This window comes from Sceloporus undulatus, chromosome 2 (assembly GCF_019175285.1).
Source record: "Sceloporus undulatus isolate JIND9_A2432 ecotype Alabama chromosome 2, SceUnd_v1.1, whole genome shotgun sequence".
Lineage (NCBI taxonomy): Eukaryota > Metazoa > Chordata > Lepidosauria > Squamata > Phrynosomatidae > Sceloporus > Sceloporus undulatus.
Genome location: NC_056523.1, coordinates 194,742,898 through 194,770,063, shown reverse-complemented (window position 1 = coordinate 194,770,063; position 27,166 = coordinate 194,742,898). Strand labels below are relative to the sequence as shown.

At 43.8% G+C, this 27,166-nt stretch overlaps 3 protein-coding genes across 13 annotated transcripts in view; 1 reads left to right on the top strand and 2 right to left on the bottom strand.

Annotated features, from left to right (window-relative positions):
- Nucleotides 1–27,166, top strand: part of ALKBH7 (alkB homolog 7) — a 511,499-nt gene that overhangs the window by 110,705 nt on the left and 373,628 nt on the right. The gene's annotated exons all lie outside the window — the stretch shown is intronic.
- RFX1 (regulatory factor X1) overlaps nt 1–27,166 on the bottom strand; it is a 156,168-nt gene that overhangs the window by 28,559 nt on the left and 100,443 nt on the right. The gene's annotated exons all lie outside the window — the stretch shown is intronic.
- On the bottom strand, nt 66–25,516 carry PODNL1 (podocan like 1). Of its 2 annotated transcripts, none has more exons than XM_042455728.1 (11): nt 25,496–25,516; nt 15,514–15,765; nt 14,069–14,162; nt 13,063–13,127; nt 8,245–8,354; nt 7,687–7,843; nt 6,303–6,418; nt 5,464–6,121; nt 4,007–4,155; nt 3,550–3,719; nt 66–1,076 (listed from the first exon to the last, which is right to left on the bottom strand). In XM_042455728.1, exons 1-10 carry the CDS (start codon nt 25,499–25,501, stop codon nt 3,569–3,571), a joined length of 1,758 nt encoding a protein of 585 aa, XP_042311662.1. In that variant the 5' UTR covers nt 25,502–25,516; the 3' UTR covers nt 66–1,076; nt 3,550–3,568. The 2 variants fall into 2 exon arrangements, with proteins under 2 accessions (XP_042311662.1, XP_042311663.1); XM_042455729.1 differs by lacking the exon at nt 25,496–25,516 and adding an exon at nt 21,703–21,815.

Genomic DNA, 27,166 nt, shown 5'->3' with positions numbered 1-27,166 from the left:
GCAGCAAGATGTTATTCTTGAGGAATCTTCCAAGTAAGCTCTGTCATCTTAAAAACAAAGCTGTCTTGCCAGCATCTGCAAATAAAGTAGAAACTGTCAAAAGCCACTGGCTTGATCTTGTAAGTGTGGTTGGGGGGATCCTGGGCATTGTAATCAAGAACATAATTTTTCCAAGCTCTGTGTTCATTCTAAGCAAAACAAAGACCAAATGTGTGTTAGTTATTGGGAAAACATTTTCCCCCGTTATCCTAGGATCCCATAATATATTCTTTGGTTTTCCTTGGATTTAGTCTTCTTGCTCCCTGTCAACTCTCATGCTATCTTTAGCTATGAATAATGTGATCTGGTCCTTCTACAGAGAAAGTCATGTTTTTGCAGTGAACCTGGACTCAGTATCTTGTCCCCACGAACCGAATGTTGTCTAACTCTTCTCAAACTTTGCTTATGTGGAGCATCTATTGCCCAGTAGTTCTGTGTGATGCTAAACAGCCAGTTTTCTTCTCCTTTGTAAAGAGACTGCCACTGTGACACACATGAAGTAGTGCATTTGCTCTAAGGAACCATAGCTAATTGCCCTATTGTATAGGCTAAGTAGTATTTAGTTAACAAATTGGGTCACACCTTTTCAAAGAACAATGGGGGAAGAGCAACTGAGCCATAGATGTCTCAGGTAGTTCTGCAGATTAGTGGCGTGTTTGTACACACACACACACAAACACAGCTATCTGCATGGTCTTGACTGCCATTTTGGTTCTACTCCAAATGCCTTCATCCGTACACTTGCAAGGCCCCAAGGTAGCACAAGTCCTCTGGGGATCAGAGCCCAATTACAGCTGCAACAGTGCAATCCTTTTTTCTTTTCTTTTTTAAAGTCTACCACCATCTTTTCTGTCTCGGACCAAAGGCTTGTAGCAGATTCCTGCTCCCTGGAAAAACAGATAAGAGCATGCTGTAGTAGCCCGGTTACCCAGATGCTCTACAGTGCAGAAAGCTGCCTGCAGGCAGGTCAGATGAAGCCATCTTGGTTGAGAAGCCCAAGGCAGCAGAGGCATGCAGAGGGAGCCATGGACAGCAACCTGCAAAAGAGAGAGGACAAGTTAACTGGGCTTGATGCTATCAGTGGCCAGTCTATACTGGAAAGTTACCAGCTATGGGGTCAGCCCTAGACACAGCATGAAATAGCATCTCATCCATCACATCAGATTCTCACAGCACAATTTTGAGGGAGAGAACCTGTTTGTGAAATCTAAGAAGTGGTTCAATCCTTAACTATATCCGTAAAGATTCTCAGGACCCAGGATCACTTTGGTTATTTCGATATCTGAATCAGTAAAGCTCTGTTCCTTGTCCAGGGCAGTAAAAGGACAATGATCCTAAACCTAGCCTTTCTTGATAATACCAGATCTGCTGCCTGAGGCAGCTGCCTTACATTATCTCATGAGAGAACCATCCCTGAAGATGAACTAGACTACAGTAGTGGTTTGTGGAGGACTCAGTGGCAACATAGCTAACTCCACATTTCAGAGACTGCTGCCCTCTTCCCTGAAAAATAAACTATACTGAATCTCTAATCCATTCTGCACTAGGGTGTTTTTTGGGGGAGGGCCTGGAGTATGCTGAGGAGGTTGGAGAGCTTTCTTTGAATTGCAGTTCCTGCTTCTTAAATCACCCACTCCACCTCCTGTCATCTTACTGGAATGCATCTCTTTAGGAGATACTGGAAACATCGCAAGGCTTCAGCAAGAATCAAATGGCTCCCAGTCAGATTGCATCAATACAGTCAAGAAATCTGGAAGCAAACAGCAGCATTGCTCCAAAGCAATTGACTATCTTGCTCACAGTAGTGGTTTCATAGGATCTTTTTCAGCATACAACAAACCAGAGGCTTTCTGAGCCTCATCACTTTCTAGAGTTCACAAACAAGCTTTCTGTCCTGACTGTGCTGTGAGGATTAGCTTGTGCTGATGGAACTGGCTGAACTGGCAATAGTTCAATCCTTAATTATATCTGTAAAGGTACTGCAGTATTTCTGGCCAAAAATGTCTTTCGACTCTATAAAGTTTGAAGGAATGGTGAGCAACTGCAGTGAGGCCAGGGACCACTTTCTGGATTAATCAAGGGCTGTATTTGTAATTTTTTAAATCATGTCAACATCAATGATGATGATGATGATGATGATGATGATGATCCTGATACTTTCTTTAACCAGAAGTAGATTTAACAAACTAATCTGAGGTGCAGCTTTTTGGTAGTTTGATTTATCAATGTTAATACACCAGTAAAATTAGAAGAGCTCTTTTTACTAACACCAGTTAGGTTCCCTTTTTAAAAATCTGGTCATTTTAACTAAGGAAGCCTCCCTGTTGCCGCCTCTTTGGGGGCAGAGGGAACCTCCCTCAATTACCAAGAACCCTTGGACTTCATTCCATTGGTTTGTACACTGTTGGGGATATATGTTGCTTATAATTGTTTTTGTTGCCATTTGTTGTTGGAAACCGCTATGATCTACACAGGAATAGCGGTATATAAATAAAATTATTATTATTATTATTATTATTATTATTATTATTATTATTATTCATTCCCACCTGAGCAGCAGAAACTGAATAGCTTTTTCATTTTGTCTGGTCCTCCTGTCCTGTTTCAGAGCCTTTTTTTAAAGGAAGTTACAGGAATTCTTTTAAATAAATAAAAAAAACTAGTCCCAGTGGCATTTGGGGCTTTTTATGGGTGATTTTTTTTTTACCCCACGAAAATTAACTGAAGACCAGTGATGTAGACTTCAGTCACTTGATTTGGATTTAAGTCAGACTCAAGTCGCTTCAATGACTTGTCTTGAACTTGGCTTGACAAAAATGACACACTGACTTGACTTGAGGTTTGCGTATTTTTAGTGACTGAATTGCTGGTGCCATTTACTTCAAGTACTGTAGCAGGCAAGATTTTCCCCAAAAGTGCAGGGTGCATTTCTCGGAAGGGAACAGCAAATGTGTTAGGCAGTGGGCTTGAGGCGGAAGAATCCTTCTAAATCTTTTGAAAAGGTTTAGAAAACTCCTGTGATGTGCAGCAAAGACAGGCATCCCAGCAGACCTCAACCTTTGTCTCAAGCCCATTGGTGAACACACTTGCTGTTCCCTCCAAGAAACACACCCCACCTTCTTTTTTTCTGGTAAAGTTGGCTCCTAGACTTGAGACTTGACTTGAAAGTATCTTGCAAGGACTTACGACTGAACTCGAGACTTGAAAGTAGAGACTTGACTTGATACTTGGACAAAAAGACTTAAATACTGTACATCTGTCCTGAAGATTGCCAAGGGGCTACCAAAATAGTGCTGGGGAAAATGTGTAGCTCCGAAATAACCCAAAGTGCTCATAAATATGGCAGCTTCACTTCTTCCCACAATGCCCACGCCCAACAAGCACCAGAAAAACCAATTGAACATGGAACTGGAAGTGACATCATTTCCAGTACACTGATGACTATGGAAGGGGGCAAGAGGGAAAAATACAGATACAGTACCCCTCCCCTGAAGTGAGCTCAAACCTTACCCTCCTTTGGGCTGCCTCTCTAGGTACCCATATTGGTGTTGGTATAGCGTACAGCTTGCAGCAAAGAGATGCTGATGGGCTCTGGATTCCCTGTTGTATCAACTACCTCTAATAGTTTCAGGTCTGCAAATGCCATTTCAGACACATTGGCTGCCAACAGACGGTTGGATCTAGAAAACAAGAAAGGATTTGTTGATCAAGTGGGTCAGCTCCTGGCCAACAGACACAAGAGTAGTTTCATAACCTGTTACCTTTATGCCTATTTATTTGGAAGTAAGCCTCAGAAAGGACTTACAAAAGTGTGTCTTGGATTGCATTTGTAGGCAGCCTCAGAGTTGCTGTTATTTTTCCAACAACTACAGTAGATTTCCGATATTCAGATTTATATGAGCGAATAATGTAACAGATTTCTCAATCCAGCCTCCTCGAAAAAGCTACTAAGAGTCCTATCCTTTACCTGAGGGTGATGACCCGGATGTTGGGGGTCGTGAGGAAAGCTTCAGCCATAATGACAGCAATCCTGTTGTGCTGCAGGTAGAGATATTCTAGGGATTCGGGCAGATCTGGTGGAACATAGGATAGCTCATTGTAGCTGAGATCCAGGAGCTGGGAAAACAAAATGTTGGAGAACAAGAGGCAGCTGCCTCAGGTGCCAAAATTGGGCATCATTAAGGATGGCAAGGGTTACCAATGGAGAGTAAGCTCCCTGGGGGATGATGATATCAGGGGGTGATATCATCATATTCTTTTAGAAAGCCCCGCAAGCAAAACATGAGTGTACTGTCATCTTCCTACTCATTGGCATCCTGGCAATGGTAAACATAGGTATAAGTTCATATTGCACCTGCATATGTCTTTTTGTTGTTCTTGTGGAGGTTGGTAGTCCCTCCTTTGCAACAACCAAATCCCACACTGACTCACTGTTGAACCATTACAGTTCCATAACAGTTATTCTGTGGCTAGTGGAGAATAGGAGGAAAGATCAAAGATGTGCCTGGTTATGTCCCCATCCACTTAGATCTCAGAAGGACCCTGCTGGATCTCAGCAGATAAAATAGTCATTCAGGGTTTGACTACAAACATAGCCAGATGCTCCTCTGACATACACCCCAGCTCTCCAACAGACATGGAATTGCCATGGATGCAAGTAATGGGTGTTGAATGGAGAGCTTTGCATGCGGAATTATTGCACTATGCTATACCATACAGTATTTCAGCAACTGTATCCCCCAGCAACTGGTACATGGAGGCATATTGCCTCTAGTGAGCACAAGAATATGTACCCATAACCAATAGCCACCAATAGCCCCATCTTCCACAAATCTGCCTATTCTGAAGTAGGCAACCATCCCTTTGGTAGCAATTCCCACAGCTTAACTCTGTACTGTGTTCAGCAGCTCTTCCTTTATCTACAGCAAACAACCAGTTTAGGCATTAGTTACCATGGAGGGTAGCTATAATTTGCCTACTCTTTTTATAAAGTCAGCCACATTTTGTGATAGTGACTTCCTTCGTTTTAACTAGGCATTTTGTGAAGTGGTGCTTCCTCTCATCTATCCTGGACCTACCACAATTGGGAAGTATTGGTGGAAGCACCAGGTTCTAGGTATAGAGCACCTAAAGCCAACAAGGGAATTACTAACTACTTTCAGGTTTGTAGTTATAAGTTCAAATTTACTTTTTGTTTTCTAGTTGCAAGTTCAAATATGTATTTGATCCAACTTGGACTAGGCCAAGTCCTGAATCCCACTGTATGTCTTCCCTTCTCCAAATCAGGAACATGGTCTCTGCCTCTCCCACCCATCCACCGACTATGGATGTTTATCCTGGAGCTCTCTGTCATTTTGTAGTCCTAAAGAAACAGCTTTTAAGACAAGGTAATTCTAGTTATGGAGGTTCCATCACCACCCTCACCTTGAGCCCATACAGCTCCTGCCATGTGCCTGGGGAGATGCTGCTGATCCGCAGGCGGTTGTGTGCCAGGTGCAGCTCCTTGAGCATGCTGAGGTTGGCCAGCAACTCTGGGGAAAGAGAGTTGAGCTGGTTCTTCTGAAGGTTGAGGACCTGAAGACTAGAGGGCAACCCGGCAGGCAGGAGGGTGAGATGGTTGCCTGAGATGTCCAGAGTCTCCAGGCGCCTCAGTTTGCGGAAGGCCAGGCGGTGGATGTGGGCACTGTAAAGCCGGTTATAGCTGAGGTTGAGCTCTACCAAGGCATAAGTGCCCGCAAAGTCATGCAGACCGACCCGTGTGATCTGGTTGTGTAGCAGCATCAGAGAACGGACCCGCCGTGGGAGTCCGAGTGGGATGCGTTCCAGGCGGTTGTTGTACAGGTGGAGTGTGTGCAGGAAGCGCAGGTGAGAGAAGGCATCGGGGTGCACCCCTGCTGCTGTCAAGGTGTTGCCCTGCAGCAGGAGGTATTGCAGTCCCTTCACACGGCTGAGGCGCTCAGGTGGCAGGGAGCTCAATCGGTTTCGGCCCAGGTGCAGGATCACAATGTTTGCAGGAAAGCCAGCTGGCACCTGAGTCAGGTTATTGTTGGAAAGATCCAGGTACTCCAGGCTCTTCAGCCTGCTGTGGTGGAGAGGCCAGAGATGGCCTTTAGGGGACCCAGCAGAGGACTGTCCTGCCTCTGCTTTCCTGGAACTTCCCTCCTCCCTCACCCCAAAAAAGTCCCCAAGAACCCTATAAAGTAAAAGCCACCCTCCATTCCCCCAGCTTCATCACTCAGACCCACATCTTTCGCCACAGTTACCTGAAGGTGGAAGTGTCAAGGCCCTCACTGGACAGGTTATTGTTCTGCAGGTAGAGCTCCCGGAGGCGCCACTGGCTGCTCAAGGCTCCTTTAGGGACACGGGAGATGAAGTTATTCTGCAAAGTGGAGCCTTGTCGTCAAGAAGGCGCCCCTCCATTTAAATTCCCCCAGCAGCTGAGGGAAGGGGGTGGTTCTCTTTGGTTATCAAAATTTTCAGCACAATCATCTTGAATAGGTACTGACACAGGCTGCAGAACCTTTTGCCTCTCCAGATGTGGATGAATTACATGTCCCATCATGCCTCACCACTGGCCAGGATTAGAACTGATGGGAACTGGCCTTCAGCACTTTCTGGAGAATCATACATTCTTCAACACTAAATGAGATACCAGGTCATTGCAAGGACTTTGACTGAGAGGCTCAGAAGGCTGCAATTATTCTGAAAGGTGCATAATGTAGGGTCTGGAAACACCAAATTGGACAGATTTTTTTAGAGTTATGGCTTCTCAATAAACAGAATAATCAAATTGCAAAGGTCTTCCTGGACTGTATCACGTCAGATTGCAGATAGGTAGTTGCATGCTTCAACATTTTCTCACTTCCTAAATTTAGAAAAGTAATTACCATATCAGGAAACAAAAGATCAGACCTTTCTCTGTGAGGGGAGTTGTGTGTGTATCTTGGTTGGTTGGTAAAGGAGCATTCCAACATGTCAACATTATCTCCAGCATCAAATGAAACAGTCCAGGAATAAATTTAATGGGATTCTTCTGTTGTACAAACCAGCCCTCAGTTGTCCTTTCTAGAAAGAGTTTGCCTTTTGTTTAGCCTAGAGAGAGCTGTTTGGAGATTCACAGCCCAGTCCCTCTCCCCTGCCTCTGAACAAGGAAGGAGGAATGTGTGGCTCTCTAAATACTGAATGACACCTCCCATCATCCCTCACCATCTGGCTAGGACTGATAGGAATTGTAGCACAACATTTGGAAGGCTAGACTTTTCCCAACCCCTGCTATATATCAATATAGCAATAGCAATAGCATTTACATTTCTATACCACTTATCAGTGAACTCAGCACTCTATAAGGAGTTTACAATCTATATAAGCTAAATGCCCCCAACAAGCTGGATACTCATTTTACCAACCTACAAAAGGATGGAAGACTGAGTCAACCTTGCAGCCCTGGGATCCAACTCGCAATGTTGTGGCTGCAGTATTGGCATTTAACCACTGCGCCACCAGGGCTCCTTATCATTGACCCTTCCAGCTTCTCATTTTGAATTTTCCCACATATGCCTTTAAAAACCCCAGTTCACTGCTGGGCTCGTATCTCAACAGCAAGCCTCTGTGTCTCCATCAATCTGGTAGAAACTCTCAGCTGCCAACCTGTAAGTGGAGACGGACGAGGGCATGGGGCAAATTCTGGGGCACATAAGTAAGTCGGTTGCTGGAGAGGATCAGGGTACTGACGGCATCAGAGCCATTGAAGACATCAAAGGGCAGGCCGGTGTTGTTCAGCTGGTTGTTGTGCATATAGACAGACCTGTGGGGTGGGAAAGGTCAGATTGGAAGGGCGATGCTACAGGCCAATATCCTTGCGTCCTAGAACAACAACCCCACACTGCCTCTAAATGCATCCCTCCCGACTGACCCTGCAGGAAGGATACCATGATCTATCCCTAAAGATCAGTGATTCCACCCTCTATAATGGAATGTTTGCACACATTTTTAAAAGATAACTATCTAAAGCAATGGCAAGGAGGTGCTGGCCTACCAGAGTTGCTGCTACCTCCAATAAGATGATATATAAAGGCTCTTGAAGTTTGGTGTGAGCCTTTATGCATCTGAGCTTAGTATGAAGGGCTTCCTGAATAGAAGATGTAACTTCCAGGTCAAGCATTATGGAATCATCAAAAGTTCTGGTTCTCTATCAAAGCTTTTTACCTGAGGCCAGGCTTATGTCCAAAGGTAAGTGGATAGATGCATGTCAGGCGGTTGGCAGCGAGGTCCACAATGCGCAGAGTGTTGGGTAGGAACTGGGGTGCCAGAGTCAGCTGCAAAGGAGAAGTACAGAGAAAGTGTCTAGCTGGTCCCACCTTCCCATATTTTGCCCCAGCTCCAGAGCTTGAAAACATACTTTTTGGGACAACTTTCCAAATCCCTCAAACCATCATGGTGGCTATGGATGCATCCACGCTGCATATATCATCCAGTTTGACACTGCTTTAACTGCCATAGCTCAATGCTATGGGATTCTAGGAACTGTAGTTTTGTGAGACATTTAACCACCTCTGTCGGAGAGCTCTGGTGCCCCAACAAACTACAAATCCCAGGCTTCCAGAACATGGAGACATGGCAGTTAAAATGGTGTCAAACTGCAGTGCAGATGCAGCCCACGCTGAATGCAGGACTCTGAGAGTTGCAGCCCCAAAAGGTACCTTTTTAAAGCATTCCCTCTGTTCAGTTTGGAAAGGAAGCAAAGTATTCTTTCTTATGCCAATATAAAGATATAAGAACAAGTAAATCAGGCTGGGATCCACAAAGAGGGTCATTGTCTCCTTTCTTTCAAGCTGTGGTTGGAGGATGTGGTCTGCTTGCCTCCTCAGTGTTAGATGCAATGATAAAATGCAAAACAATCTTTTAAGGACATTTGCTGTGATTAAAAATATATATTTTCTCATTGTAGAAGCCAGGATAGATGATAGATAGATAGATAGATAGATAGATAGATAGATAGATAGATAGATAGATAGATAGACAGATAGACAGATGATAGATAGATAAGGTCTCACTGGAAAATCCAGGAATCAATGTTTCATTATGCTCAGTGTGGGAGTGAACATATTTCAGGTTAGCTGGAGCTATTTTTCTTTAAAAATTAAACCCTCTGATACATCAGTTGACTCCTTGCACATAAGAAAGATGCATCATGTAAAGAATGTTGAGCTCATGATGTGGAATTTGTTTTGAAAGCCAGAACTAAAGGAGTTCAAAGGTCTGATCACCCCAAACTGTTTCATTTCTTTTCCCATGTCAGCAGCCTAATCTAGAATTGTTTTCATATTGGCCTCTTTGATCAGATCAAGCAGAGATTTCCCAGTGAGTTCCAACTGGCCTTCAGCCCATCCCTGCACTAAAGTGTACAAAAGGACAGAGCAGTAAGAATGTTCATGCTAAACATCAATATCTCCTACTCAAGATTCAAAATATAGTCCAAGGGTGAACAACTACATGGAGTCCAGAGGCAAATTCCCCGTCCCAAAGCTAGCCACCCATGGGTACCTCCAAAGCAAGCCCAGGTATTTGTTTTACTCTGCAGTTCCCCATTTTGAGAGGAAGTTAGAGGAAAATTTTAGATATTTGGAGGCGGTATAGAATTGTGAGGTGCTGGTGGAGTGAGTGGGAATATTTGTGTGCATTCATGCATTCGGGGGAACTTTCTGCAGGGTTTGGGGGCAACAATTGCCAGAAATGGTTCAAATTTTTTAATGGGGTTGGGGAACTTTGGGGGACTGATGGGGGCTTGAGGAGCTGCACCACATGATTGCCTAGACCAGTGCTGGTGAACCTATGGCACGCGTGCCAGAGGTGGCACTCAGAGCCTTCTCTGTGGGCACATGTGTCGTCGTCCCAGCATAGAGTTTGCCAGAGTTTGTTACTAGAAAGGCAGAGAGACATGGCACTTTGCAGTACATAAGTGGGGTTTGGGTTGCAGTTTGGGCACTCGGCCTCTAAAAGGTTCACCATCACTGGCCTAGACAGACCTTTTTATATGCATGGCTAAAGGCCAAATCCTTAAGCACTGAGAAAATCTAAAAACAGGGACAGTGGAGACAAGGGGATGACAAACACTGTCAACTGCTTAAAATATTTCTATGGACTTCATCATACTGGGGCTAACTTTGGCATTAAAGAGAAATTAAAATGCATTTAAAACATCCTGCAAATAAAGCGAAAATGGCAAGCCACTTGGGTAGGAAAACAATGGTGTGTGTGCCTGTGGCGCATGTGCGCGACTCTGCCACATGCACGTGGCCCATTATTTCCTATGGGGCTTGAACATAGGTGGATTTTCCCTTAAGGATCCCCTGCATAAGGAGAGGGCCCACTGTATATATCTGTTCTACAACACCTCAGTTTGCAGGTAGAGGTTCACAGAATTGGATGCTCTCCCTTCTCCATCAGCTAAAGTCCCTGAGCTGAGAAAATAAGCATGTCAGAAGGAAGGCTAGAGTATAACAGGTCCTTTTATTCTGACTGCACTACACCACCATGCAAATATGTATTTATATGAACCCCTGCCTATAATTTGAAGTAATCTGAGCATATATGGAGAAGTTACTCTCACACTAGTTTGGAGGCTGAAATTTGGCACAACTTTGGGTATCAAACCAGTCTTAAAATGAGACACATGGGACCTGCATTCTAACACAGAGAAAGCCAAGCTGAAATGTCAGGAAATTCTGGCAACTATTCATGAGCTCATCTCATACTTGAATTGGAAGTAAATAGATTTCACAGGAGGCAACACAGCCAAGACCATGTATTGTGTTTGCACAGTGCAAGATACAAGATCAGTATAATCTAATCCCTCAGGTGTTACATTAGTATGGAATAATTGAGAAGACTGGACTTTCAAGAACCAGGACAGAGTAGCAGATAGAGCAATTGTCTTTGACTTAGGTCAGAGGTGAGGAGGATTTTGGCCTAAAGCTCCCATCAGCCCTTGGAAGCATAGCCAAGTGCTTGAGTCTCTGTACTGGGAGGAAGGAGGGATATAAATAAACATCATCATAATAATAATAATAATAATAAGTGCCACAGATTTGGGGAGTTGCAGTCCAACAACAACTGGAAGGCCATAGTTGACTATTATTATTATTATTATTATTATTATTATTATTATTATATTATGCTTTATTTATATAGCACTGGAGATTTGCACTGTACATACTACAGCAGCTCAGAGTCAATGTCCTGCTCAGCTGTGGAAGTCATCACTAAATGATCAGATCAACCACAGAGTTGCCATGATAAAACTGGAATGGTAGTGGGATGACCATAATGAATCCCACTCTGAATGCTTTGAAGAAAGAGTCTGATAAAACTACTATAATTCTTGATAGTTACTCCTGCTTTGAATTATCATTGTTCTTTCTTTTGTATAGAGATGATACACAGCTGGAATCTACAAAGAAATTTCACAGACTCCCTTTTGCATTTAATGGCTTTTGTCACCTGTTCTGCATGTGTGCATGCATGTATGAAAAGAGAAAACCCCTCTGTGTGCATACGCATAGCAATACACTCCTTGCCACAGATACATCTCAGGGCACACAATCTATCCTTGAATCTACCAGCACTAGCCAGGTTCAAATGCCTGTTATTCACTGAGTTTCTTGCAAGTCATGCTGGACTACATAAGACTTTGGTCTGATGCTGCCCAATGTTTCTTAACTTCTTATATGAGAAGTTTATTTAAGACAGATTAGTTATGCTTTAACTGTTTGGAGAATGTGAGTATGCCTGCTTGCTGTGCAGATTTCACACACACTGGCAGACCACAGGGACTGCAACAGAAAGAAAAGTAGACTATACAAAACTGAAATCTATCCTGTTTAGTTTAGAGTTGCCAATTCTGCATGTACGGACATAGCTGGCTTTTCACTGTAGACTTCCAATTATTCTGGAAGGAATAATTGGAAGTGCCACCTTTCCAGACATATCCTATACCTAAACTCCCATGGTGCATATACAACTGACTATTGCTTTAATGTGTCAGTTTAAACTAATATGACAACTAGCCCCTAGTTCTACATTAATAACCAGTCACTACTGTGAATTAGAATCTTAACTTCATATAAGAAAATAGACGGAAGTGGTCGGCCAAATCTAACACATATGCTTGGGGTAGGGAAACTCAATCCTGTAGTTGCTATTGGGCAACAGCTTTCACAATCTTTTACTTCTGACCATGCTATTTGGGGGCTTTGGAACTTGATATCCCAGAAATGTCTGGAGAGCCAAAGGTTCCCAACCCTTACAGAAAACCAAGGGTGGGGTACATCATGCAGTCTCTAGATGTTGCTGGACTACAATTCCTGTCAGCACAGACAGCTAAGTATTCAGGTGATGGCCATGGATACAGTTGGTTAATTAAAAGATATAAAGCTTGGAATTGTTTGACCAAGAGAGATAATAATGTTGCTGAAGAAGAGTAGACTGGAGTCTCCCAGGAGAGAATTCTCAGTACCTCAGCAAACTGCAAATCCCAGGATGGAGCCATAGCAGTTATCATGGTATCAAAGTGCTAGCACTGTGTACTGTATCCACTGGGGTTTGGTTCGAGGACTCATTGTAGATGCCAAAATCTATGGATGCTCATGTCCCATTAAATACAATGGCATAGTAAAATGGTGTCCCTTATATAAAATGGCAAAATCACGGTTTTGATGTTTGGAATATTTTCAAACCATGGATGCTTGAATCTGTTGGTAAATCATCTGTGGATACAGAGGGCTGACTGTACTTCTAATGCAATGCTCCTCAGCTTTTGGTCCTTCAGCTATTTTAGAAATCACCTTTCAGACAGCATGACAGTAATGATTTTAGGAACTGTACATCCAGTACATCTGAAGAGCCAAGAGTTGAATACAACTGCATCACATCCTGTACAAATTCAGTGGTTCAGTGACTTGTTTTTCAAGGCATGTGAAACCCACATAAGGGCCAGCTCACCTCCCCAGCCCTAAACGCGCTCACCTTATTGTTGGCCAGGTAGATGTACTGAAGCAATTGCAGGGATTCAAAGGCTTCATCCGGGAGACCTTTAAAAGAGGACACATTGGAAAAAAGGCCTAGTTTGGGGGATCCTTGCTGGACATCTTGATTCTTCCCCTCTTTCTGCAAAGCTCCCACTCCCACAACATTTTGTGCCCAACAAGCACCTAATCTCAACTCACTTTCTCCAGCTGGGCCAGATGCAGCCAGCTCTGAACTGGAACTGGGATGCTTATTAACAGCTCTTAATAATGAACAACAGTAAATCCATTGCACAATTCCCGGAAAGATCCCAATACAGTGGGCCCTCCACCTTTGCTGATATTAGGGAGACAAGATCCCCGTGAAAGTGGAAAAATTGCAAATTAAAAAATGCACTATTTTTTTTACCAGAGAAAACACCTTTCTAGGAATTTCTACGTCTTCCATTGCAACTCTATAATCAACATCAGCCACTGAAGTTGACCACTGAATTGTTCTGGAGGATCTACTAATGCCTACAGAAATGTTCTCTCTAGGAATTTCTAGGTCCTCCAGCATGACTTCTGGCAGATATTGCCCACAGAATCACTCTGGAAGAATTGGAGATTCCTAGAGAGAACATGTTAATCCATGAATAATCAAATCCACAAAAGTCAAAACCGCATATGTGGAGGGCGGACTGTATTGTGACTTAGGGAATGTCACCCCTGGAGTCCATGAAAGAATGAGAGGAAGGCTGAAGGTTGGCCTTCCTTTCCACTCACCAACCCAACCTGCCTTAAAGGGTCCAGGTATCTTGTGCTAATCAGGAAATGATGACCCTACAGAGAGTAGACAAGTTCATTTCTGGGACGACAGCTCCCAGAATCCCCCAGCCAGCTTGATTCTGGGAATTGTTGGCCCAAAGGTCTGAGCCATATTGTGTATTGGAGAAGGGGTTCTCCTAAAATGCTGGCACACCTTCAGAATGCCAGATGTATGGCCTCGTGCCCTTGGTTCTGCTCACCATCAGAGTTGATGTGGTTGTTGTGGAGATTGAGAGTTTTCAGTCTGGCCAATCGAGACAATTCGTTGTAGGGCAGCTCCTGCAACTGGTTATTCTGCAGAAGGAAAACCAGCAGGGGAAATAGTTAAGATGAGCTAAGATGAGCAAATAGTATGGGGCAATGGGGGCCATCTGGACACTCATCAGAGTGCCAACCCTCCGATCTGATCTCCTGAACTTACTCAGAACTTTTCTCCCTTCAAGCACAGAAATTTCACTGTAGGAGCGATTGCAACTTCCAGAACCTCCCAGGCAGCATGGCGAGGATCATGCTGCGGGGAAAGGCATGGAGGGCTATAGCTATAACCCCTCAGAAACATAATTTTTCTGAGCTTCATCTTCCACCCTACAAGGCTGGACACTTCATCCACCCCAGTTGGTGCTAGCCCTATCTTCCTCACTCACAAATCGAATAACATCAAAAATACACCAAGCATTGGCGCTATACAGACGGGCCTATAGTGCGCCCTCGTCACGTGTTAGGGGCTGGCCGAGGGCACACCACCCATACATGCCTCACCCCTAGCACATGACGAGGGCGTCAAAATGGCTTAGCATTCACACGTCCTGGCATCATTGTGATGCCACGAGTGTGTCATTGGCACACTGCGGCATCACAATCGTGCCGCAAGAAGAACCTGCTTTTTGCGGGTTCTTTTTGCTGCACAAGGGAACCGCATGGTTTGTCTACTGCGGCTCCCTCGCGCAGCAAAACAAGGTGCTGGCAGACCGCCCTTTTGGGGCAGTGTATATTATAACAATTATACCTTTATTGGGCTCAACAGCCAAAATACACAATATACATGTTTCAAGCTTTCAAAGCTCCACTGGTTTCTTCATCAGGCAAGGGGTTAAAAACCATACAGGAGGGGGGGGAAACAGAAGATAATCATAACCCTGCATTTTGTTGTCTTTGTTCTCAGTTCAGATGGTATGGAGGGGCATACCTTGCAAGCTGGCATCTCCTCTTTCTGGCCATCTGGTTACTGGAAGATTCTTAAAGTCCATGAAATTTAACATCCATTTGCAAATCAAAAAGACACTGCCTGTGCAAGCCAATAAATTTCCTGGACTTTGAGAATCTCCCAGTAACCAGAAGGCCAGAAGGAGGAGGTGCCAGCCTGCAAGATATACCCTCCATACTATCTTAAATGAGAACAAGGACAACAAAATGCAGGCCCATCTTCTAACATCTTCTAACTAACATCTTCAGGTGTTGTTGTTTTTTTAAACCTGCATGATTTTTAAAACCTTGCCTGATGAAGAAGCCAGTGGAGCTTTGAAAGCTTGCAACATGTATATTGTGCATTTTGTTTGGCCTCATAAAGGTATCACTGTTTGGTGGATTTTTGATATTATTGGATTTGCTATATGGCTAACACGGCTACCCTTGGATGTTTTCTCACCTGCAATGAGAGATGCTGGATGCCTGCAGAGAGATTGCTGGGGAAAATGTGTAAATCAAGGCCACCGCAATCCACTGTCTCCTCTGTTGGGCAGGTGCATTTGGACGGGCAGCCGGGCACATTCTGGGCAGGGGTGACCCTGGCAGGCCTGGATGTTGCCAAAGGCAGCTCATCTTCCTCCTGGTCTTTCAACAGGAAGCTGGAAGGCACGCTAGCCAGCAAGAGAAGGAGAAAGCCACCACTGCATAGCTGCTGTTGAGGGGAGGGAAACAGAAATTGAGGCTGATCAATAGGGGCTCTGTAGAACCTTTATTCCATCACGTGCATTGCTCTCAATGCTTCTCCTGTCTGCACAGACTGGGTAGGCCAGGAAGTGCCCCCACCCCACAAAGCCAGCTCCTCTGGGAATGGAGACAGAGCCCCTTAACAGTATTGAAATACCTCACTGACTGTGAGAGTGGAGGGAGCTGAAAGGCACAAGGGGGGGCTTGTCCCTTCCACGGGGTGCCAAGCGAAGAAGACCTTGCTTTGGAGAAGCCCACATGGGGGTCAAAACAAAACAGAGGGCAGCCTATGCAGTGATGTTTGCTGTGCGCACACAGACGGGGTGTCAGAGGCGCAAGCAGCCTCGTAAAGGGTTGCTGCATGCCGGCTTGGAAATTGGCCGTGCAAACCAGTCACTTCCTTGGCCCAGCAAGTTTTAAGGGTGGGGAACAGGGAAGGAAAAATGCAAAAAAAAATTAAAAATAAATAAAAATAAAATAGTGCTTCACAAGGCTGCATTTCAGCCAGAAATTCAAAGCAGAAAAGTGGAACAGAGATGTGACCAGGATGCAACACTCAGTGTGCAGCAGGAGTGAGGACTGGATGGATGGATTCAAGGAGGGTTCTCTGGCTGCAATTTGTCTGAAGAGTTTTTATTATTTCCTCACCTCTACCTTAGCATGTTGCATTCAAGACTGACTGGTTGAACAGGGAGATTGGGAATACTCCCAAAAAGCATATTTTTCCTGACTTACCCATCCCAACAACTTGTAAGTGTTACTCTTGAGAATACAACTCAAAGAAATGTTTCCAAGCTTTCCTACCTTTAGGAATAAAATGAATGGAATATGAAATGGGCGTAGAAACCCCCTCCTCAAAAACAGAGCTTTACAGCAACAGCAATGATAACAAACTCACATACCATCTGTGGAATTCACAACCAACACACAATGTGAAGCATCAAATATCTTCAGCAAGCCCATCATCTGAATAGCACAGACTAGAAGCTTCTGTTATGTGGGAGGCTTCCTGTGGCTACACTTCTCAAAAACTGTGCAAAGTAGTGCTTTAAAAGTAACTAATAGTCTTGGTTCATACCTGTTTGATGTTCTCTCCTCCCAGTTTAAGGATGTCAATGAAAAAGAATAAGACTAGACAGCAACTGGAATAACCAGGTTCTTTTTTAATTGCCTCAGTGAGACATTTCATAAAATAACTTCTATGGCAAACCCCCTCTGAAGAAAAGTGCGAAGATAATCCATATGTACAGAGGTCTTGTAGCACCTTTGAGATTAACCGAAAGAAAGAGGTACTTCTTTCTTTCAGTTAATCTCAAAGGTGCTACAAGATCTCTCTACATGCTGATTATACAGACTAGCACAGCTATATCTTTTAATTCTAAAATAATCCATGTTAGGGTTGCCATAAATCAGAAATGGCTTGAAGGCACACAGCGACAAAATCTCTTGGGCCAACCCAAGATATTTTGCTGCTTGAGACTGAGCAGTAATACCTCTTCCAGGAATCTAATAAGCCAAGACCAATAACATTACCTCCCCCTCCCTAGTACTAAAAATACAATGAGAACTTAAACTTGTTGTTGATGTTGTTGTTGTATGCCTTCAAGCAATTTCCCAATTTATGGTGACCCTGAGGCGAACTTATCGTAGGGTTTCCTTGGCAAAATTTGGTCAGAGAAGGTTTGCCATTGCGTTCCCCTGAGGCTGAGAAAATGTGATGTGCCCAAGGTTACACAGTGGGTTTACTGAGCTAGGATTCAAACCTTGGTCTCCAGAGTCCTAGTCCAACACTGAAACCACTACACCATGCTGGCTCTCTAAAAATACAATGAGAACTTAAGTCCATAGATAGTCATATTCAGGGTAGACCTACTGAAATTAATAACTTTCAGTTAGTTGCGACTCCAACCCAAGAACAATAAATCAATCACAATTTGCTGCCAACTAAAAATCTGCTGCCTGGTGCAGCTGTATTGTGGAAGTATCTGCCTTCAAGTTGCCTGTCAACTTATGCTGACCCCATGAATTTCATAGGATTTTCTTAGGCAGAGAATACCCAGAGGTGGCTTTGTCAGTTCTTTCCTCTGAATTATAGCCTGGTATTCATTGGCAGTCTCCCATTCAAGTGCTAACCAGAGCTGACCCTGCTTAGCTTCCAAAATTAGACAGGGTCTCTGTCTAATATTAGGGTAAGTCCAGGTAATTTCTGAGGGGTTGAATAGATTATATGAAGCTGAGTGAACTGGTTGTCCTTAAATAGACACAAAGAAACACAACAGCTTTCCAACTGCCACTGAAATACCTTGTTTTTGTGTATTCCAGAGGTTCACTACACTCTCAAATAGCCATTTGGCCACACTGCCCCTTGGGCAATGCCCTTCCTCGAGGACTTTGTATTTGTGTCAAGTTACATACTCTTCAAACCAATGTGCAAGCAAATGGGAGTTTGTTGTTGTGTGTCTTTGAGTAGTTTCTGACTTATGGAGCCCTAAGGTGACTTGAGTTTTTCTTGGCAGAGGAGTCTTATCTTTGCCTCCAAGGCTAAGGGAATGTGACTTGACCAAAGTCACCCAGGGGGTTTCTATGGCCGAGCACAAATTCAGACCCTGGTCTTCAGAGTCCTAGTCCAACCCACAAACTGTTTACACTAGGTTGGTTCTAAAAGGATCTTGGAAACAATAAAAGCCTGGAAGCAATTCCAGACTCCATACTACTAGATACCACTCTTCTGAACAGAAGAAACAGAGACAAGAAAATCTGGCCCTGAGTCCTCGAGAATTCACCTTCTGTTTGCTTGTTTTAGAGTCTAATATTTAGGAAAAAGAGTCAGCATTGCATAATGATTTGAGTTTTGGACTATGACTCTGGAGACCAGGGTTCGAATCCCAGCTAGACTATCGAAACCCATTGGGTGACTTTGGGCAAGTCACACTCTCTCAGCCTGAGGATGGCAATGGTGAACCCCCTCTGAAGAAATTTGCCAAAAAAAAAAAAACATGATAGGGTCACAACAAAAACAACAAATTTAGAAAAAGCAAAGCAATATCTGGAAGTAAGTTTCTTCCTTTCTTCCTCCCTATCCTTGACATAACAGTGCATGCAACTAGTGCTCCTGGTCAAAAGCAGAGACTGCGAGTGGGGGAAGGAAACTGGGACTTATAGTTTAAAGGAAGAAGAATTTTCTTGAGCTCTGATCAAAAGGCATGTGCAGCTATTTTATTTTTCTCTACATCTTGGACTGGAGCATGGCTTTGGCGCAGCTTCTGGCCTCTTAGGACACATGCATCATTTAAACAGCATACCTCAAAAGTGACCCGAAGCAGCTTTATTTTGGCCTGTCTGTTCGGGCCCCATGTCCCAGTCCTTCTTTAAAAACATTAATATTACCATCTCTCAATAATTGGGTTAACTTGTCCATCTCAGCCATAACAAGCACTTTCAAGCACCAATCTTCTACTGTATATTTTATTGATGCCCATAGGTGTATGTATCTTATTAAGATTCATAGTATGTATATATTTTACGTCATCATATGAATTTTGGAACATGGTCATTTAATAGGTCATTGACTGTAATAAAATGATTGATTGATACTGTAGGGAGTTTATCTTTTCTCCACATCTGTGCAATTAGTAATCTATCATATAAAAGATGATCTGGCCGTGTTTCTTATCTAATTCATCTTCCGTGAGATTGAGTCAATACATTTCCGATTCTGTTTTTTAATCTTTTATCTAATCTTTTTTCTATTATCCTAAATTTCCAGAATTTATTTACTTTCTCACAGGACCACCATGGATGAAAAAGGGTACCCACCTCCCTCTTATATTTCCAACACTTATTATTACTACTTTTATACAGTTTGGAAATCTTATTGGGGGTTAGGTACCAGCGAGAGCACACATATCACCATCAGCTCATCTCTCCGTAGGAGGCAGGAGAAAACACAATGTGATGACACAAAAAGCCATTGTGGTGCAGTTGTGAATCTTGGACTGGGACATCGGAAACTGAAGTTTGAGTCCTTGCTTAGCCCTGTCACACACCCCTGAGGCCACTCACATGCTCTCTTGGCCTGGTCTACCTCAAAGGGTTGTAGTAATAATAATAATAATAATAATAATAATAATAATAATAATTATTATTATTATTATTATTATTATTATTATTATTATTATTATTATTATTGGGTTGTTGTGAGGGGAAATTCAAAGAAGGGGAGCCATGTCAGGAAGAGCCAGTGTGGTGTTGGACTAGGACTCTGGAGACCAGGGTTCAAATCCCGGCTTGGCCATAAAAACTCACTGGGTGATTCTGGGTAAGTCACACTCTCTCAGAGGATGGCAACGGCAAACCAACTCTGGGGAAACTTGTCAAGAAAACGTCATGATAGATTGCTCTTAGGGTCATACTCTCAGCGTCAGGGGAAGGCAATGGCAAACCTCCTCTGATCAAATCTTGCCATGAAAACCGCCCTGACCAGGTCACCTTTAGGGTCTCCATAAGTCAGAAATGACTTGAAGGCATCCAAGAACAAGCCATGTGAGGGCAGGGGATGAGGTCTGTCAGTCACAAGGCTGCCATAAATTGAAGCAGAGGACAAATAATAACCGTAGTATATGTTGGTTCACTGGAGGAAAAGCACAATGGAATTATAATTAAAATAATAATAATAATAATAATAATAATAATAATAATGGACTTAAATGGACTAGCATGAGAGCCAGCATGATGTAGTGGTTTGGGCTTGGACTACAACTCTAGAGACCAAGGTTTGATTCCTAGCTTGGCCACAAAACTCACTGGGTGACCTTGGGCAAGTCACACTCTCTCAACCGCAGGGGAAGGCAATGGCAAACCTCTTCTGAATAAATAAACTAGCCAACTCACCTGAACTGAAGGAGTCCTGTGCCTCACCTCATCATTATCATTATGTTCAAGGGCATCAACTCCCCCCAAACCAAGGGGCCCTCCCAGGGTGACCAGATGTCCTCCTAACCACCAAGGAGGACAAGGCTCTGTAAGATGGAGGACATTCAAAAAAACTGGAGGACGTGAATCAATAAGAGTCCAAAGCCGCACAATAGAAATATAAATCCATGCTTCTTTTTCATCCTGCTCAAAAGGGAGAACCTTTTCAAATTCCTCTAGGACTGAAGGTGGACATGGAGGACAGGTCCTGGGAAAGGAGGACCTCTCTAGTCACCCTGAGTGGGCTTCTTAGCCATGCTCTAAATCAGGGGCTCGCACACTTTGGTCCTCCAAGTGTCCTCCAAGCTCCCAGAAGCCCCAGTCAGCTTGGCCATTAGGCAAGATTTTTGGGAGCTGGAGTCCAAGACATCTGGAGGACCAAAGTTTGGAAGTCACGACTCTAAATGGAGAACCTTTTGGAATTCCTCCTGGACAGAAAGTGGGAATAGTGGACTTGTCCTGGAAAAGGAGGACCCCTGGTCACCTTACATGAGCTTCCTAGTGATGATCTAAACTAGGGAGGAGATTCTGAAACTCCTCCTGGACAGAAGGGGGAAATGGAGGACAGATCTTGGGAAAGGAGGACCCCTGGTCACCTCGCATGGGCTTCTTAGTGATACTCAGAATGGAGGACATTCTGAAACTCCTCCTGGACCGAAGGTGGGAATGGAGGACCTGTCCTGGAGAAGGAGGACTCCTGGTCACCCTCCTTAGTGATGCTCCAGAGGGAGGACATTCTGAAACTCCTTCTGGACAAAGTGGAGCTATGGTCACCCTGGATTAGTCCTGCTGAAACGGGAGGAGATTTTGGAATCCCTCCTGGGCAGAAGGGGGAAATGGAGGACAGGTCCTGGGAAAGGAGGACTCCTGGTCCCTCTGATCCCCCCTCTCCGCCCCACAGAGCCCCCTCCTGCCCCATGTCCTTGTTACTCACCATGGCCCTGGATGGATCACCAAAGGACCTCTGGCAGAATGAATGGAAACCTTCTCCCTTCTTTTTTTCTTTCTTTCTTTCCTTCCTTCCCCCCAAAAAGCAACCAGGATCGACCTTCTCTGTGGCTCATTTATTGCAGGGGAGAGGAGGAGGAGAAGGAGGAGGGAGGAGGAGGAAGGAGGAGAGGAATGTCCTCTCTCTTTCTCTCTCCTTGGATCTCTTCCCATCCTTCAGGAGGTTTGCTTTTATGGCCAGAAAGGGATGCCAGCCAATGCCTCGCCTGCTGAGTGAGGATCGCTTTCTCCCCAAAGCCAGGCAAATGCCTCTGCACTGACAGCCTGCAAAGATATAGCCATGTTAGTCTCTAGAATCAATAGGCAGAGAGATCTTGCAGCACCTTTGAGACTCACTGAAAGAAAGAAGTTGGCAGCATCAGCTTTCCTCTAGACTTTAGTCTACTTCCTCAGGCAATATTTAGTATACTGTTAATGTACAGCAGTATATTTAGATATAGCCATGTTAGTCTGTAGCATCAGTATGCAGAGAGATCTTGTAGCCCCCTTGAGACTCACTGAAAGAAAGAAGCTGGCAGCATCAGCTTTGCTAGATTCCGGTCTATAAAATGCATCTGGGGAAGTAGACTGACGTCTCCGAAAGCTCCTGCTGCCAACTTTCTTTCTTTCAATAAGTCTCAAAGGGGCTACAAGAAGATCTCTCTGCATACCAATGCTACAGACTCACAGGGCTATATCTAAATGTACTACAGTACATTACAGTATGCTACAGTATACTAAATATTATCTGAGGAAGTAGACTGAAGTCTAGGGAAGCTCCTGCTGCCAACTTCTTTCTGTCAGTGAGTCTCAAAGGAGCTGCAAGAAAATCTCTCTACATAACCTTTGTTCTTGTTAACATGCAGGGGCAGCTGTGTTGGCCATTTAGCAGATCCAAACAAAGATCCACCAAACAGTGATACCTTTATTGACCAACAGAAATGCACAATATATTTGTTGCAAGCTTTCGAGGCTCCACTGGCTTCTTCATCAGGCAAGATGTTACATACCAAACAGGAGAAAAATCAGAGATGTTAGTAAGGTGCCTGCATTCTGCTGTTTCTGTCCCTAGTTAAGATAGTATGGGAAGGTAAATTTTGCAGGCTGGCTCCTCCTCCTTCTGGCCATGTCCTTAACTAAGGACAGAAACAACAGAATGCAGGCAGGGTATCAGTGGTCCTCCAGGTGTACTTCAACTCCCAGAATTTCCAGTCACCTTGGAAGCCAGGGAGCTTAAATCCAAAACACCTGGAGGACCAAAAGTTTGGGAGCAACTGCGAAGAAGAAAAAGGAGGAGGAGGAGGAGCAGGAAGAAGAGGAGGAAGAGGAGGAGATTATTTGTCCCAAAAAGGCTTGCCACTGCCTTCCCTTGAGGCTGAGAGTATGTGACTTGCCCAAAGTCACCCAGTGGGTTTCCAGGGCCAAGTTGGGAACCTGGTTTCCAGAGTCAAAGTCCAATCCTCAAACCACTAGGCCAGATGCCCCAACTTTTTTCTAACTGGGACCTGCTGCTTAGGCATAAAGCCTCCAAAGTAACCCCCTCCCTCAGAATAGCACCCATCAAAAATCCTTCCCTGGCTTCAGCACACTCCAGTTCCTGTCTCAGAGGCTGCAAATTCATCAAGCTAACTCCCAAGACTTAAAGCCCACTCAGGCCCAAATGCCCAAGAAAATGTTTTGTTTTCAAGGGAAGAACTGTAGGCATGAGACAAGACAGGGCGACAATTTAAGAGAAGAGATGCTGACAGGGGGGAAATGGCTTGGCTTCCATCCCTGTCCCAGCCACAGGCCATTCTTTGCAAGGCCACAATGTGCCTTGAGAGCCTTTCATTCTGGGGATTTGGGTCACGGATGATGGAAAGTTATCCCCCGTGGGGAACCAGGGAGAACCAGCACAGCTACTGCTGCTGCAACTAAAAACAGGATGTCAAGCAGATGTTTCTCCTTAGAGTTGCTGTTATTCTCTTCCACAAAACCAGGCAAGAGTATGCAAGACAGGATTGGGGCGCCTTATCATCCCACCCACCTCTCCACATTTTGACATTTAACATTGCATACATTCAGCCTCCCGTATGCATGGATTCAACCACCCATGGCTTGAAAATATTGGAAAAAATGTACAAATGCCAAAAAGCAAATGTTGCTTTCTCTGTTTTATAGGATGGACAACCTTTGACTACACAAGTCTACATAATGGGACTTAAGCATCCATGGATTTTGGTATCCATGGGTGTCCTGGAAGCAAACCCCAGCACCAAGGGCCCGCTGTATTTCAGTTGCTGTCTATATTGATATATGGCAAACTAATTTACATTCTCGGGATTTGTAGTTTGTTGCTTCAACCAGCCCAGCTGGTGGGGACATTTTTTAAACCCTTCAATCTGGGATTTTCCTGGTTTTCTGGGACAAATGGTAAGCCTACTTCTCTGTCTCTTGCAACACTAGGACACAAGGTCACTTCATGAAACTGACTCAGATTCAGGACAGTCAGAAGGAAAGTATTTCTTCATCCAATATATAATTAGCTTGTGCAATTCACTGGCACAAGACGTGGGAACGTCGGCCCCATAGCCTGTCTTTAAAATGGAATTAGATAAATATATGGAGGAGTAGCCTATGGACATCATCCATGATGGATCTACATTTAGAAAAGAGTTTGGAAAAAATACTTTTGGAAGTGATGACTCCCAGAATCCCCCAGCCCCAGGTTCTGGGAACGGCTGTCCATAAAAATAGTGATTCCATGGTCTGACATGTATAAAGAAGAGTAGCTTACCGGTGTCAGCCATGATGGAACAACATTTAGTGGGTTTTTTGGGCTATATGTGGCCATGTTCCAGAAAAGTTTCTTCCTGACGTTTCGCCAGCATCTGTGGCTGGCATCTTCAGAGAAGCCTTCAACTTTACATCGAACAACATTTAGATCAGAGTTTGGAAAAATTACTTTTGGGAATAACAGATCCCAGAATCCCCCAGCCTCAGGTTCTGGGAACTGCTGCCCAAAAAGATAATGATTCCATGGTCTGATTTAGAGGTAGCTTATCCCTGAATTCTAGATGTGGAGGGATGCTATCTTATTTCTCTGTTTTTTGGTTTCGCGCTCTTCCATGGCATCTATATGGCCGCTGTCGGAAACTGGATGCTGGACCACTGGTTTGATCATCCAGAAAGGCTTGATATATGTGCCCTCCTTATGAAGACTTGTTTTTTGCCTTTAACAAGTGCCTGCTTTTGGCCATAGCAGTTTTTTCCCCATCACTGCACTACTATCACAGAAAGAGCACAGGTTTAAGAGAAGACAATCCTTCCCACAGGTAAAATAAATCACTCTAGTAAGATTTTTGCTGTTCCAGGCTGCATCCATGCTGCAGAAATAATCCAGTTTTTGACTCCACTTTGGCTCAATTCTGTGGAATTCTGGGAACTATAAGTTGTTGTGGCACCAGAGCTATCTGACAGAGAAGGCTAAATGTCTCACAAAACTGCAATTTCCAGAATTTCATAGCATTGAGCGATGGCAATTAAAGTGGTGTCAAACTGGATTAGTTCTGCAATGCAGATGCAGCCCCAGTAATATAAACAGTGATCAAGTTCCCTAATGTCCTAAATCTTGTCCTTACAGCCTTTTTGTGTCCCTCAAAGCCACACACATCAGTCAGGCATCCCCGCTGTGGTGAACCCAGACTTATGTAATAAGAGACCATCTATAAACAAGAGCAGGTGGTTCTGGTTTTTCTTACTGTCATGCAAATTTATACAGTTCTGAGAGTTGTTGCCAGGAATATTCCCAGAGACTCTGGAATTGATCACTTGTAATTTCCCAAAAGCGATTGGGTTACATATAAGATAGAGGAATGCTATGAAGCCATGGCCAGGGCCTCATTGAACTTGGCCAAAAACTCTCCAAAATCAGCCTACGTGTGAGATTTAATTTGAACCAGGAATGAGCCCCAGAAGCTCTTTTCACTGCCAGGGCTCAACTCCAGAGCACATAAATTCATTATTAATATGTTTGCACTACAACGTCCTGCTAAGAAGGGATTCTCCCCCAAACTCTGCTAGCACCGTTGTAAACACTCCTCCTTTCATTCGGGTAGATCTATGGTGCAAAACACACTGCAAAAATAATCCAGTTTGAGATCACTTTAACTGCTCTGGCTCAGTACTGGGGAATTCCAAGAACTGGAGTTTTGTGAGACATTTAGGCTTCTCTGTCAGAGAGCTCTGGTGCCACAATAAACTACAATTCCCAGGATTCCCTAGCACTAAGTCAGGGCTGTTAAAGCAGTCTCAAACTGGATTATTTCTGCAATGTGTGCTTTCTGGAGCTATGACTCTGGAGACCAAGGTTCAAATCCCTGCTCATTCATGTAAACCCACTGGGTGATCTTGGGCAAGAAGTCACACTCTCTCAGCCTCAGAGGAAGGCAATGGCACAAATCTCTGAACAAATCTTCCCAAGGAAACCCCACAATAGGCTCCCCTTAGGGTCGCCATAAGTTGAAAACGACTTGACCGATGTAATGTAAAACTAAAAGATGTAGACTGAAAAAATATCAAATTACAAATAAGGCGTTATTTTTGTTTTGTTTTGCTTTAAAATTATATAGAATTTTTTTTACTCTTTTTGAGGTCTTATTATGGGGAGAAAAAACTTATATATATATATATATATATATATATATATATATTAATAGAACTTGAAAAGAAAGGAAGTTTTGTTTACAAATGCTTAGTTTTTTGTTTTATTTTTGTCAGTGTTTGTGTTTAGAGGTTTTGTAAATACAGTATATGTAAATATGGCACATATGTCTTTATTATGCTGTATGTTTTGTACTGTTTTTAAATGTTTTATGTGTGTTTTTGATTTTATGTTTTATAATAAATAAAGAATAATAAGTAAAAAATCAGTCATATAAAAATAAACATATAAAATATGTTTTATATTAAATAAAGAATAATAAGAAATAAGTCAAAAACGACTTGAAGGAAGGCCTCATTCCTTTCCCAGGCCACAGGCCCAATTCTGGTTGCCAAGGCAACGGATACCTTCCTCCACTCATTTATGGCTTTCCCTGCATTAGGGATGGAGATGAAGAAGCTTTAGAGAGGCGGGCTTTGGCCCTTCTCCCTCACCATGGCAACCGTGACGTTTATGGATTGAAAGGCGGTTCGCCAATCAGAAACCGAAAAACTCTCGGCGTTGTTTTTTTTAATTTCGTTCCCTCCTCGCTGATGGACGGGAGATATTAGCCAATAGCGATTCAAAAAGCGGGGTCCGCCTTTCAGAGCCTTAGAGGGGCGGGGCTTCGGCTCTTCCCCTTCACCGTGGCAACCGTGACGTTCCTAGATTGAAAGGCGATCTCGCCAATCAGAAACCGGAGAGGGTGCTTGACATGCTGAAAAAGCTC